The sequence below is a fragment of the Hemiscyllium ocellatum genome, chromosome 36 (genome assembly GCF_020745735.1).
Source record: "Hemiscyllium ocellatum isolate sHemOce1 chromosome 36, sHemOce1.pat.X.cur, whole genome shotgun sequence".
In the NCBI taxonomy this organism is placed as follows: Eukaryota; Metazoa; Chordata; class Chondrichthyes; order Orectolobiformes; family Hemiscylliidae; genus Hemiscyllium; species Hemiscyllium ocellatum.
In genome coordinates, this window is record NC_083436.1 from 5,372,761 (window position 1) to 5,387,211 (window position 14,451).

General features: G+C 39.8%; 1 protein-coding gene across 1 annotated transcript in view; it reads right to left on the reverse strand.

The window, feature by feature from the left end:
* The window catches only part of gask1b (golgi associated kinase 1B), a 45,510-nt gene that overhangs the window by 20,116 nt on the left and 10,943 nt on the right, over positions 1-14,451 (reverse strand). The window contains exon 2 of the mRNA XM_060851531.1: positions 2,346-2,560. Within this exon, the coding sequence (XP_060707514.1) occupies positions 2,346-2,560 (215 nt within the window). The remainder of the gene's footprint in view (positions 1-2,345; positions 2,561-14,451) is intronic.

A 14,451-nucleotide genomic window follows, 5' to 3' on the forward strand; every position in this document is an offset into this window, starting at 1 on the left:
CGGAACGTTTCAGAGAACACCTCTGGGACACCCGGACCAACCAATCCAACCACCCCATGGCTCAACACTTTAACTCCCCCTCCCATTCTAAATTGCCCATAGTGTTAGGTAAGGGGTAAATGTAGGGGTATGGGTGGGTTGCACTTCGGCGGGTCGGTGTGGACTTGTTGGGCCGAAGGGCCTGTTTCCACACTAAGTAATCTAATCGAATCACTCCACCAAGGACATGCAGGTCCTTGGACTCCTCCATCGCCAGACCATAACAACACGACGGTTGGAGGAAGAGCGCCTCATCTTCCGCCTGGGAACCCTCCAATCACAAGGGATGAACTCAGATTTCTCCAGTTTCCTCATTTCCCCTCCCCCCACCTTGTCTCAGTCGAATCCCTCAAACTCAGCACCGCCTTCCTAACCTGCAATCTTCTTCCTGACCTCTCTACCCTCACCCCACTCCACCCTATCACCCTCACCTTGACCTCCTTCCACCTATCACATCTCCATCGCCCCTCCCCCCTACCTTTTATCTTAGCCTGCTGGACACACTTTCCTCATTCCTGATGAAGGGCTTATGCCCGAAACGTCGAATTTCCTAAATATACATATAGTCTATTTTATGTTATCACCTGATGTCCAGACTAACCCCATGGCTTTCCCATATGGGAATGCACAAAACAGAAACTCAACCTGTAGGAAACCTTGAGCCCAACAACCTTAAATATTTTTAATCAACCTGTTATGACACAACTTTGTGGCAGGAGGGACTTGAATTCAGATCTTCTGACCTAGACATAAGGATAGCACCACAGCATCACAAGAGCTCTCAAAACCAAACTCTTACTTTGCTGTTTTTGTGATAGCATTTTGTATGCTAGTGGTAAGGGTAATCATTCACATATAATGAAGATATATACGAAATCAGGGTGGAATGGATGGATTTGAAAAAGTTATGCTTGTACAAAAAAAATATAGTTGGCAGATCAGAAGTAATTGAAATCGACAATAGAGAAGTCTGAAATGACACATTTTGTTGGGAAGGAAGAACAGAACAATATAAAACAAGCAGCACAATTCTAAAGTGTTTGCAGGATCGGAGATCTGGGGATGTATGCATACAAATTTGCAAAGTTGGTAGAGATGATTGAGAACGTACAAATAAGGAACAAGAATGGACCACTCGGTCCTTTCAGCCTGGTCCACCATTCAATCAGAGCTGAACAGTGCGGTGCTGGAAAAGCACAGCCAGTCAGGCAGCATCCATGGTGCAGCAGAATCGATGTTTCAGGTGTAAGCCCTTTGTCAGGATGAAGGACTTATGCCTGAAATGTCGATTCTCCTGCTCCTCGAATGCTGCCTGGCCGGCTGTGCTTTTCCAGCACCACACTCTCGACACCACTCTGGAAATACCTGATGTTGGTCATTTATGTATTTCATTCTTCACAGTGGATGCTCCAAAGAGTTTCTGCTAGTTCTCCTGCTGGTGACTAAAATTGTCTTTGAAAACAACACTTTTTGTTATATTTGGTGAGCCAATAAGTCAATCCACAGTCTTTTATGCCAACAGGATCAAATTTTGTATCCATCTAAGCTAATGGATTTAAGTTCTTCCCCTTCATTGCAAAGATACAAAATATTCTTGGAAACACTGATCCCTATTCCTGGTGAATGTGGCTTACAATGGCTAAATGTTTGCCATTTTATTCATGGAAATTGGAAAAAAGAAATATTTAACTAAGAATTAATTTGCATTGAGAGGGCATTTTCATTAACGCTGCCATAAATGTGTAGAACTTTCCCCACAGGTTCCCCAATCACCTGCTCTTTCTTTGGCAAAACACTAGAAAATTGGTCAATGCCTATTTCTCTGAGTTTTATTTGCTTTCCAATTGAAGTTATAATGAATTGTTGTTGAAGCTGATAAGAGAACTCCTGCAGATTTTATGATTTGTTATATTTAATGCAGAGGGAAATCTTCACTCCATTGTGTTGGTCCAAAACACCCTACTAAACTCCCAGAAAAGCATCATATCCGTTTAAAAATAACTTCTCTTAGAGACCAACTGGTGTTCCATCACAGTTACAACACAAGACAGGAAGAACCGACTGCAAAATCTAAGGTCCCAAGAAACCAACCTCTTCAATTCTGTCATTGATATTCCTCATTTTATACAATAAAATGTTTACAAAATATATATTTAACAAAGTATTAACCCAACTGTAGGAAGGAATTGATATAGTGGATGAAGTATCACCAACAGGTGTGAAATATTTTTAAATTATTTTTTGTCTATTTTGGAAGAGGCCTGCTTGAAATTACAAATATACAGTTCTGTCAAATTGTTCCTTACCTGCAGTAGAAAATCAAAAAGAGCTAGTTTGCACCATTCATAGTGATGGATATCAGTACAATTCCAGTCTGGTTTAGGTACTTTGCCATGAACCCAACACTTCCGTTTTAGTGATTGTTGATAAGACATCCAATTCAATTTGACCGTCGACTGGATATCATTACTGACGATTGACAAGGAATCATGCCAAAGGATAACAGGACGAGGTAGACCATCTTTGAAAAAGGAAAAAGATATTAGGTGTGTCTGATCTAGTTTACCAAATATGCACCATCAATCACAGATAAATCATTATATCACCTCTGATATGGAATAACACAAAGCCTATTTGATATGAACGTGTGAGCCTTACATCTGTTACAGGAAAAGTTTTGGAAAGGATGATAAGACATAGGATTTATAATCATCTAGCAAGCAACAATTTGATTGCAGATAGTCGACATGGTTTCGTCAAGGGCAGATCATGTCTCACAAACCTCATTGAGTTTTTTGAGAAGGTGACCAAGCATGTGGACGAGGGTAGAGCAGTTGATAAGGTTCCACATGGTAGGCTATTGAAGAAAATGCAGAGGTCAGGGATTGAGGGTGATTTAACAGTTTGGATTAGAAACTAGCTTTCTGTAAGAAGACAACGAGTGGTCATTGACGGAAAATGTTCAGCCTGGAGTCTGGTTACTAGTGGTGTGCCACAAGGATCTGTTTTGGGACCACTGTTGTTTGTCATTTTTATAAAAGACTTACATGCAGGTGGATGGGTTAGTAAGTTTGTAGATGACACTAAAGTTGGTGGAGTAGTCGACAATGTGGAAGAATGTTGCAGGTTGCAGGGAGACTTGGATAAGCTGCAGAATTGGGCTGAGGGGTGGCAAATGGAGTTCAATGCAACTAAATGTGAAATGATGCACTTTGGGAAGAATAACAGGAAGGCAGAGTACTGGTTCAATGGAAAGATTCTTGATAGTGTGGATGTGCAGAGGGATCTTGGAGTCCATGTACATAGATCCCTGAAAGTCGCCACCCAGTTTGATACTGCTGTTAAGAAGGATTGTTGCAAGCATTGGAACAGCTTCATTAAGTTAGGGTAATCTGTTTGGGTTGTTCTACATTCTGTTCTCTTTTCATGAGGTACTTTGGAACCTTGAGCCTCAAAGGCGCTATATAAATGAGGATCTTTCTTCATGAAACTTTCACAAACTTAGAACATAGAACAAAGAACAATACAGCGCAGAACAGGCCCTTCAGCCCTCGATGTTGCGCCGACCCATGAACTAATCATGGGTGTGTTAGATTTTATTGATAGAGGGATTGCGTTCCAGAGCCGCAATATTATGCTGCAACTATAAAAAACGCTAGTGCGGCCACACTTGGAATATTGTGTACAGTTCTGGTCGACCCATCACAAGAAGGATGTGGAAGCATTGGAAAAGGTACAGAGGAGATTTACCAAGATGTTGCCTGCTCTGGAGGGAAGGTCTTATGGGGAAATGCTGACATACTTGGGCCTGTTCTCATTGAAAAGAAGAAGGCTAAGAGGGGATTTGGTAGAGACATACAAGATGATCAGAGGATTAGACAGGGTAGACAGTGGAAGTCTTTTCCTCAGATGACGATGTCAGGTTATATGAGGGGGCATAGCTACAAATTGAGGGATGATAGATTTAAGACAGATGTCAAAGGCAGGTTCTTTACTTAGAGAATGGTAAGGATGTGGAATGCCCTGCCTGCCACTGTAGTTATCTCAGCCACATTAGGGAGATTTTAAACAATCCTTGGATAAGTACATGGAAGATGATGGATAGTGTAGGGGATGGGCTTTGATTAGTTGACGGGTCAACGCAACATCGAGGGCTGAAGGGCCTGTTCTGCGCTGTATTGTTCTTTGTTCTATGTTCTAAGCTTGTGAAAGTTTCATGAAGAAAGATCCTCATTTATATAGCGCCTTTGAGGCTCAAGGTCCCTAAGTACCTCATGAAAAGAGAACAGAATGTAGAACAACCCAAACAGATTATCCTAACTTAATGAAGCTGTTCCAATGCTTACAACAATCCCCATAAATACCCCTTTGCAAAAAAAGGAAAAATCCAATACAGTTTCTAACAGGAGAGATATCAGAGAGAGGGAGGATCAGCATGGACCTGCTTGTTTGGGTCCAGCAGTTTCACAACAGAGTGCAGGCTAAAATGAAACCAATCAGAGAAAAGCTGAGCTGGGAGAACTGGCCACTCCCCTTTCATTGTACAAGTGTTTTTTAAAACTTTAAAGCATTCTCAAGTAGTTAAACCCAGGCTTTCAGAATCACTGCCTTTATAACCTCTCTGAAAAAAATGTGTACGAACTTAGAGTAAAAGGAAGACATTGTAGAATACAGATAAGAAGAAACATCTTCAACCAGAGAGTGTTGAATCTATGGAATTCACTGCCATAGAAGGCTTGAAGGCCTGTTTATTGAGTATATTTAAGACTGAAAAAGATAGATTCTTGAGTATCAAGGAGATCAAGGGTTATGGGGAGAAAGCGGGAGAATGGGGTTGAGAAACTTATTAGCCATGATTGAATAGTAGACTAGACTTCATGGGCTGAATGGCCTAATTTCTGCTCCTTTGTCTTATGGTCTTAAACATTTTAGTTTTCAGATCTGATTTCTCACTTGTGAGGAAGGTCTGAACTTTTTATCCACTGTGATTGTTTCTTCATGTTTTGTTGAAGTATAGTAATTTTACTACATTCTTCAGAAATCACACAACTTGGCTATATGCTTTGCATAAAAATAAAAATCTTTGCTGCATAAGTATAGAGTACATGCGAAAAGTTTAGAGTGAAATTTGGGAAGTCACTGTGTAACCTCCTGCTTAATAAGAGAGTACACTCTTCAGGCAAGCACATAGAATTCCTCTGGGTGAGGGAGTCCAGAGCTATAAGGCATAGGTTTAAGGTGAGGGGGGGAAGATATAAAAGAGACCTAAGGGGCAACATTTTCACACAGAGGGTGATACGGGTATGGAATGCGCTGCCAGAGCAAGTCATGAAAGCAAGTACAATTGCAACATTCAAAAGGCATCTGGATGGGCATAAGAATAGGAAGGGTTTGGAGGGATATGGGTCGGGTGCTGGCAGGTGGGACTAGATTGGGTTGGGGTATCTGGTCGGCATGAACGAATTGGACTGAAGGATCTGTTTCCATGCTGTACATCTCTATGACCACTTAATTATCTCTTTATTTAAGGGTATTTTTGTTATTCTATTCTGGTTACTGTAATATTCCACATACAGGAGTGCTATGAATGGTCAATTAATCATTGGCAGCACTAGTTGTAAGTTGAGCATTGGCCAGGACACTCGAAGATCTCCCTTCTCTTTCAAAAGTGCCAAGGGATGTTGCACATGCATGATATCCCATAGACTGAAAGATAATGCTTCTGACAAAGTAACATTCTCAGTGCCCTACTGAAGTATCAGCCTAGATTATATACAAAATTCTGCAAATGGATTTGGGGCCCGATATTTCCTGGGAGATGTGCAATGTGTAAGGGAGCACAGGAACAGGATGCCACAGCCATGGACACATGGAGAAATCCTCAGTAATTGGGAGGAAGGAAACAACAGATCAAACCGTTATGAGATGATTATATTAGATTACTTACAGTGTGGAAACAGGGCCTTCGGCCCAACAAGTCCACCCCAACCTGCCGAAACGCAACCCACCCAGATCCATTCCCCTATACTTATCCCTTCACCTAACACTGCGAGCAATTTAGTATGGCCAATTCACCTAACCCGCACATTTTTGGCCTGTGGGAGGAAACCGGAGCACCCGGAGGAAACCCGCGCAGACACGGGGAGAATGTGCAAATTCCACACAGTCATTCGCCTGAGGTGGGAATTGAACCCGGGTCTCAGGCGCTGTGAGGCAGCAGTGCTAACCACTGTCCACCGTGCCGCCCAAAATGGAAGGACACAATCAACAGAGGTGGTCTTGGAATGTTCCTACTCCCCCTAACCCACAAAGGGAGCCAGAGTAAAACTTACCATCTAAAACTGGCATCTCCCACCTCTATTTCACTTCCAGGTTTCCCAGCCCTTAGAACTTCCATCTGCAATTCTAAGAGTTAAACATAAAACCCAATTCAAACTCTGTGAGTCTAATTTAAAATGATTTATGGAGTGAAGCTGAGCAGGCAGGGCACTGGCATAAGAAAATGGTAATGTGCATGTATACCAGTAGGGGAGGTGTGGTTGGGGATACATTCTGAACTGACCCTCTCCTGCCTCTTGTGGGGAGTGATGAATGTCAATACCTTGAACTCATTGCTTCCTGCCTCAGACACAATAGCAGCACTCAAGAAGCACCTGAATGAATACATGAATAGGAAGGGATAGAGGGTAATGTATCCTGTAAGTGAAGACAGTTTTGAATGGAAGGACAAAATGTGTCAGCGCAGGCTTGGCAGTCCAAAGGCCCAATTCATGTGCTGTATTATTCTTCGTTCTAAAGGAGAAAGTGTTGTCAAATGACTGGAAATGGTAGTCAGAAGGATGTTATCTCAGGGAAATTGTAGTCGTTGAGTGCTATGCTACAATAACACGGATTAAACTTGCTCAGAATAATATCAACATATTTGTAGTTCCAATAATATTGCAATGGAAATCTGTTCTGTGTGAGAATATCCATGAAGGTAAAGAGCCTTTCATAAACTACACAATAATCAGTATTAATTGGGAAAAAAAAGTAAAATTGCAGGTTAGGAGTGTACAGGTAGAGAGTGAATGAGTGATCAGCAAGCAGTTCAAGTGAACCAAGCAAGCAGTGCAGAAATCCCCCAAGTCTGTCTTGCTAATTGGTTTTCCATTTTGAATGTTGATGAAGGCAATGGGAGTGCAGTTACACCCAATGGGAGTGCAGTTACACCCAATGGGAGTGCAGTCACACCCAATGGGAGTGCAGTCACACCCAAGTCAATAGCATCACAGAAGACTCAGTTATACAGGGGGATGGGGAGGGAGAGTAAAAGCATCAATTCTAAGATGGTTGCAAAACAAAAGAGACATAGTATGTTTGTGCGCAAGTCATTGAAATGTCAGGAAAGATAAATGGTTTGATAAAACAAATGGCAACTTGGCACAGAGCACACAAACAAGGAAGGCACATTAAAACTCTAGCCTGGCCTCTTTGCATCCAGTTCTCTGGACCACATTTTAGCAAGGACACAAAAATAATTCACAAGATTCCAGGCATGTGGAATTTCAGTACCATAAATAATTTGGGGAAGTTGTGATGATGTTCCTTGAAAAGAAGAACAAGAGGAGATTTGCAAAAGGTATTCAAAAACATCAAAGGGCTAAACATAGCACTTTGGGAGAACCGGTTTCCATTGGTGAAAGGATTGAGACAAGAGGACATAGATTAAAGGTAACTGGCAAAAGAAGCTAAGGTGACGTAAGGGAAACTCTCTTCTGCAGGGAATAGTTAAAATAGTTGGAATGCGCTGCCGAACATGTGGTGGAGGCAGAGTCAATTGAGGCTTTCAAAAGAGATTATTATTTGAAATGGAAAAATTTGCAGGATTTTGGTGACAGGCAGGGAAGTGACACTTAATGAATTATTCTTTCAAAGGGCCAGCACAGATACAGGAGACCAAAAAGCCTCCTTTTGTGCTGTAACCAGTCTATTATTCATTTGACTTGATTTAACAAATGCATGATATTTCTAAACTCTTGATTGAATAAACACAGTAAAGATGGAAGAGTAGATACAACAGGAGCTTGTGGGAGCTTGGTGATACTAATGACCCATGGTAACCACCAACGATGGTAAGAACTTTTGGCTTGAGGTACTTTGGCTCACAATTAAACAGCTGAAACCTAAGCTTTGCATCAGGGAAGGGGAATGTTAACTAAACATTTTGTTTCAAAAGGCAGTCACAGCTTTTTGAGTAGTTATTTCAGATTTTGTTTGTGATATAGAACAGGACAATGTGATAGTAAATAAGGCAGGTATGGGTATCATAAGATAACAATAGTCCTCATACTGTTGATACCAATTAGCTCTTACTTGAACCTTAAGCAGCAAATAACATTAACATTGTCAATAACTGACCATCTCCAACAAGACAGAATCCAATCCTTTGAGTTTAATTGACATTATCATCACTGAATCCCTCACCAATCTCTTGTGGGTTACCATCAACCAGAAACTGAAGTGGACCAATTATATAAACAATGTGGCTATAAACGCCAGTCAGAGTTGGGAGTTCTGTAGCATGTAACTCACCATCTGACTCCCCAAAGTCTGTTCATCATCTACAAAGCACAAGTCAAGAATGTAACAGAATACTCTCAAATTTGCCTGGAAGTGCAACTTGATCAACTCTTAAGAAGCTTGACACCACCCAGGTTCAAAGCAGCTCATTTGATTGGCACCACATCCAGCACCTTCTACATTCATTGATTCTACCATCGCCACACACAAGCAGCAGTGTGTACCATCTATCAAATGCATTGCAATAACTCACCAAAGCTCCATAAACAAAAACGTCTAAACCCATCACCTCTATATTCTTGAAGACTAAGGGCAGCAGACACATGGGAATACCACCACCTTCAAGTTCTCTTCCAAATCATTCACTATCCTGACTTGGAAAGATAATTTTGTTCCTTTACAGTCCCTGTGTCAAAATCCTGAAAGTTCCTTCCTGACAATTCTGCGTGTGTGCATGTATATCACATAGGCAAAGGCAGTTCATGAAAATGTCTCCACATGACCTTCTGTCGGAGACAGGCAATAAATGCTGGCCCAGTCAGTGTTACCTGCATCCCAAGAACAAGTAACACAAAAATGTAATATATATCAGCAGTCCAGACTTGCCAGAATCTCCCGAGGAGTTCAACTTGCTGTGGTTACAGGTACTTTTATAAGCAAAATATTGTCCAGAGCTATGGGTAGTTATGGTAGATAGAGTTATGCATTACAGAAACAGAGCCTTTGGTCCAATTCACCCATGCCAACCAGATATTCTAAACTGATCTAGTCCCATTTTCCAGCATTAGGCCCATATCCCTCTAAATGCTTCCTGTTCATGTACCCATCCAGATGTCTTTTAAATGTCTTAATTATACCTGTCCCCATCACTTCTGCTAGCAGTTCGTCCCATGTAATCACCACCCTCTGCATGGGAAAGTTGCCCCTCAGGTCACTTTTAAATCTTTCCCGTTTCAACGTAAACCTAGGCCCTCTAGTTTTGGATTTCAATACCCTGGGGAAAAGATCTTCGTTATTCACTGTATTAATGCTGCTCATGATTTTAAAAACGTCTAATAAGATCACCCATCAACTTCCGCCGCTCCAAGGAAAATAGCCCCAGCCTATTCAGCTTCTCCCTATAGCTCAAAATCTCCATTCCCAGCAACATTCCTGTAATTTTTTTCTGAACCATTTGAGTTTAACAATATCTTTCCTATGGCTTGAGGCCAGAATTGAATGCATTAATCTAAAAATAGCCTCACCAATGTCCTATGCAGCCACACCATGACATCAAGACTCCTATACTCAATGCACTGACCAATGAGGGCAAGTGTGCCAAATGCCATCTTCACCACCCTGTCTATCTACAACTCCACTTCAAGGAGCTTTGCACCAGCACCCCTAGATCTCTTTGTTCAGCAACATCCCCCAGGGTTGTACCATTAACTTTATATGTCTTTCCTTGATTTACCTGACCAAAATGTAACACCTCACATTTATCGAAATTAAACTCCATCTGGCATTCCTTGGCCCATTGACTCATCTGATCAATATCTTGTTGAACTTTGAGATAACCTTCATCACTGTCCACTACACCATCAAATTTTGGTCTCATCTGCAAACTTACTAACAATTCCTCCTATATTCACATCCAAATCATTTATATAAATGACAGAAAGTAATGGATCCTGCACGAATGTTCCATTTCTTTCAATAGGATGGATCTCAACAGGAATCTCACCTGCTCCTACCATCTGCCATTTGTATTTGTTCTAAAGACTTGCAGACAGATAGTCAATCTATTTGAAATGTACCTCTCTTGACCATCAGATCTTAGAGTGGGACTTGAAGAGCTTCTTGTCTAGAAGCAAGGTTGCTAAGTTCTATACTTCAAAACCTTTCAGCATTCATCATAAATAATTAATTTTTTATTCTAGTTTGATTCCTACTTTTGACATGCTTACCCCAAGATCTCAATATTGTGGTGAGGTGAAACTTTGGCACAATGTATAACCATAAACTGACAAAAGTACAAATCAAGCCAATTAAAAAGGCATAACTGATTTAAATAACCTAAAGTTTAATTCTGCACTTTTTTTGTGTGTGTTAAGTATTTGCTCAACAGGAAAACATTTAAATTGACTATTACAAGCTACATAACTAGTGCTGGTTTATTTTTATCATTATTAAAAATTGATTTATCAAATTCTGGTCTTTTTTATTGGAAGGATTTATCTGACCTGTCAGGGAGAATTTCTGTGGGGCCTCTTTAACTCCCACAATAACTAGAATGGACGACAAGCGAAATTGTATTAACAGTGATTCCAAATGAAGGTTCTCCAAAATGATAGCAAAGGTTATATTAGACCAGAAGAACTCCTGTAGACAATACATGTGCATTACACTTAATAATGAACTAAAAAGATTGGAATGACTGAAGTTTTATATTTTTATATAAAATAATTGGATTGATTGATTAATTGCCTAAACATTTTACTGTTGAAATTATTCATTTAAATGGATTTGATTTGATTTATTATTGTCACGTGTACCTTGATACAGTTTTGCGTGCTGTACAGGCAGATCATGCCATTCAAAAGCATAGGGTAATAGAACAGAGCAAAGAGTACAATGTTATGGCTGCAGAAAAGGTTCACAGAGAGCGAGACCAACATTAAATTTGAAATGTGAGTGATCCATTCAGAAGTCTAAGTCTAAATAACAACGGGCAAATATTTTTATTACTTATTTGCACAAAATAGATTGAGCATTTTGTGGTATTATCCTGATTCCCACTATTAGCATCTCCCAATTCTCCCGTGTCTCTACACTGTTTAGGACCCGTCCAATATCAGTAGATATTAGCATAGTCTTTACATATACTATCCTTAATTAACAAGTTGGTTTATTTCATGACAGCAATAAGCACAACTGCACTCCAAGCCAGGCATGATTACTCAAACCCTGAAACATTTTTCAAAAGGCAATGAATTAGTAGTTAATAGCTGGCCCTGGGCTATGCAACTTAAGACATGCACTGATCGCTCTGAAAGGGTGCAGCCTGCCAAAGGGAAGTCTAGTGAAACTGTTGACAGGGAAACAATGATTAGAAAAATCTACCTGTAACAAAAACATTCTACCTCCACTCTAACCAAAATGTTCTGCCTTACACATTTCTTGAATTAACATTGCTTGGGATATATTGTCAAAGAAATGTTAAGATCCACAACAGAACAGTTTCACAAACTAACTTTGATGAATATTTTATATAATTTATTTACGGGGATAGGAACTCATTTAATATAAAGAGATGTGACACTGCATTGATCTGTGTCAATCAATTACCTGATACAAGGTAAGTGACTCCATAGATGGATTAGAAAAAAAACTAAGATGAAAGAAAATGAAGGTTCACACTGTCACCAAACCATGCATAAAAATAATATGTAGAAAACCAACATGCGAACTAGAGGTTAAAATACAGCAGTTTAAAAATTGTGTTCTGTAATGCTGTGATCACACAGATCAGAATGTTAATTTTTTTTCTCTCAGATCAATATTTCACAAGTTTAACAGACAAGTTTGAACCAATCTTGGCTGAATAATGATCACAATTTATACTCTTAATGGAAAATGAGCTCTCAAATGTTTTCAAAACATATTTTTTAAAACAGTTGATGTGCTAAGCAGGGATTTTGTTGACAGTCCCAGAAATAGATTAGAAAGGTGCATTATACTCATGAAATTCTCAGTGCAGTTGTCCTGAGTACAGTAATTTTTGACTCTGGTACAAAGAAAATCCACAAAGAAAAAAAATAAGTCTGGGGAAATGTCACAAGTTTGCACAAGTCCACATAAGGCAGCAATTGGTTAAGAAATGAATAATTTACACAAAGAGGTAAGCCAAAGAAAAGCTAACTTTCAATGAGGTATCCAAAATACCAATTCTCGAGAAATAGAGAATTGAATAGGGAAAGAAAGTATAAAGGGCACCTCTCATGGATAAGCGCATGGGGAGAAACAGCACGTGGCCAAGATACAAACAGAAGAAATAGTAACAGAAGCTACCCATTCAGCCCTGAGCTTTCTCCACCATTCAATAATAACATGGTTGATATGATCCTGAAGTCCACTACACTTTCCTGCCTTTCCCCTATAATCCTTACCTACCTTCTGGATGAAAAATGTATCTGACACATCCTTGAATGTATTCATCGTCTCCACTGCTTGGTGTAGTCATCAATCATGAAGATTAATGTGCGAGAGGAAATTCCTCCTCCTTTTGATCTTAAGTGCAAAGATTCTTATTCTGAAACTATGCCCCTAGTTCTAGATTTCCCTGAGATAGGAAATATCCTCTCAGCATCTCCCCTGACAAAAACTCTCAGATTCTTATAAATTTCCATCGGATCATCTCTAGTTCTTCTCAACTTACATGCATTTGGATCCAACCTGATTTTCCCTCATAATACAACTCCTTCTTTCCAAGAAACAACCCAGGCCTTCCCTAACCTATCTCAGATATAAGTATATTCTTCCTTTAAAAAAGGCTATATCAAGTCGTTTGTTAAAGGAAAATCCAAGTATTCTACAACTACTGATTTCCTCTTACCTGCCCTACCAGTAACATTCAAAAAAAGTTATTATAAATTTGTAATATGCTTCTGCCTTGACTTTTCAGCTTCAATTTCTAAATTTTCCATCCCCTGAAACCTTTCCTTGTTATTTTAGACTAAAGCCCTGTCCAGAACCCTAATACTGTAATAAGATTTCCCAGGTCAGTGATCCCAGTCTAGATTAACTGGAGTCCATCCCAATGCAACAACTCCCTTTTGAAAAACCATGCTGAGTTTAAACTTGATTTGGAGATGCCGGTGTTGGACTGGGGTGTACAAAGTTAAAAATCACATAATACCAGGTTATAGTCCAACAGGTTTAATTGGAAGCACACTAGCTTTCGGAGCGACGCTCCTCAAATTCTGCGTTACGATCGAGCCCTCCGCAGTCACTTGATGAAGGAGCGTCGCTCCGAAAGCTAGTGTGCTTCCAATTAAACCAGTTGGACTATAACCTGGTGTTGTGTGATTTTTAACTTTGAGTTTATACTTGATTTTCTAAGTACATTGTTAAGACTGTCTTAATAATAGATTCCAGCAATTTAATGATGAAACTAACTGGCCTGTTAGTTCTATGTTTACTTTCCTCTTCCTTTCTGGAATATCACAGTTACAAATTACTAACTACCAATTTGCTGAGACCATTCTGGAACATTTTAATTTTTTTTAGAAGATCATAATCAATGCTTCTCATCTCTGTATAGCTACTTACATGAGAATTCCCAGCTTGGAAACCATCAGGTCCTGAGGATTTGAGATCCTTAAGTTTCTCCAGTGCTCTTTCTCTGCTCATATTCATTAGCTAACTTCCTCATTTTTTGTGCCCCTTGGCTACCCTTTATTGCTGGTAACGTAACTTGCTTCTTCCACTGTGATTGGATGGACACAATATTTGTTAAATGCCTGCCATTTTCTCACTCCTCATAATTTTTCCTCTATCTGCCTCTAAGGCACCACAGTTACTTCAGCTATTTCACTATTTTTATAAGTTTGTAAAATACTTTAATGTTGTTATTCTATAACTACTATTTCATCAAAATCATTCACTGATGCATTATTATTGTTAAACTTCTGTTCCTTCCTGTCCCACATTGCTATTCTTTTCACTTTCTGCCTTGACTTTTCAGATTCAATTTCTAACTTTTCCATCCTCTGAATCCTCTCCTTGTTATTTTACTTTAAAGCCCTGTCCAGAACTCTAATACTGTAATAAGATTCTCCAGGTCAGTGATCCCAGTCTAGTTTAACTGGA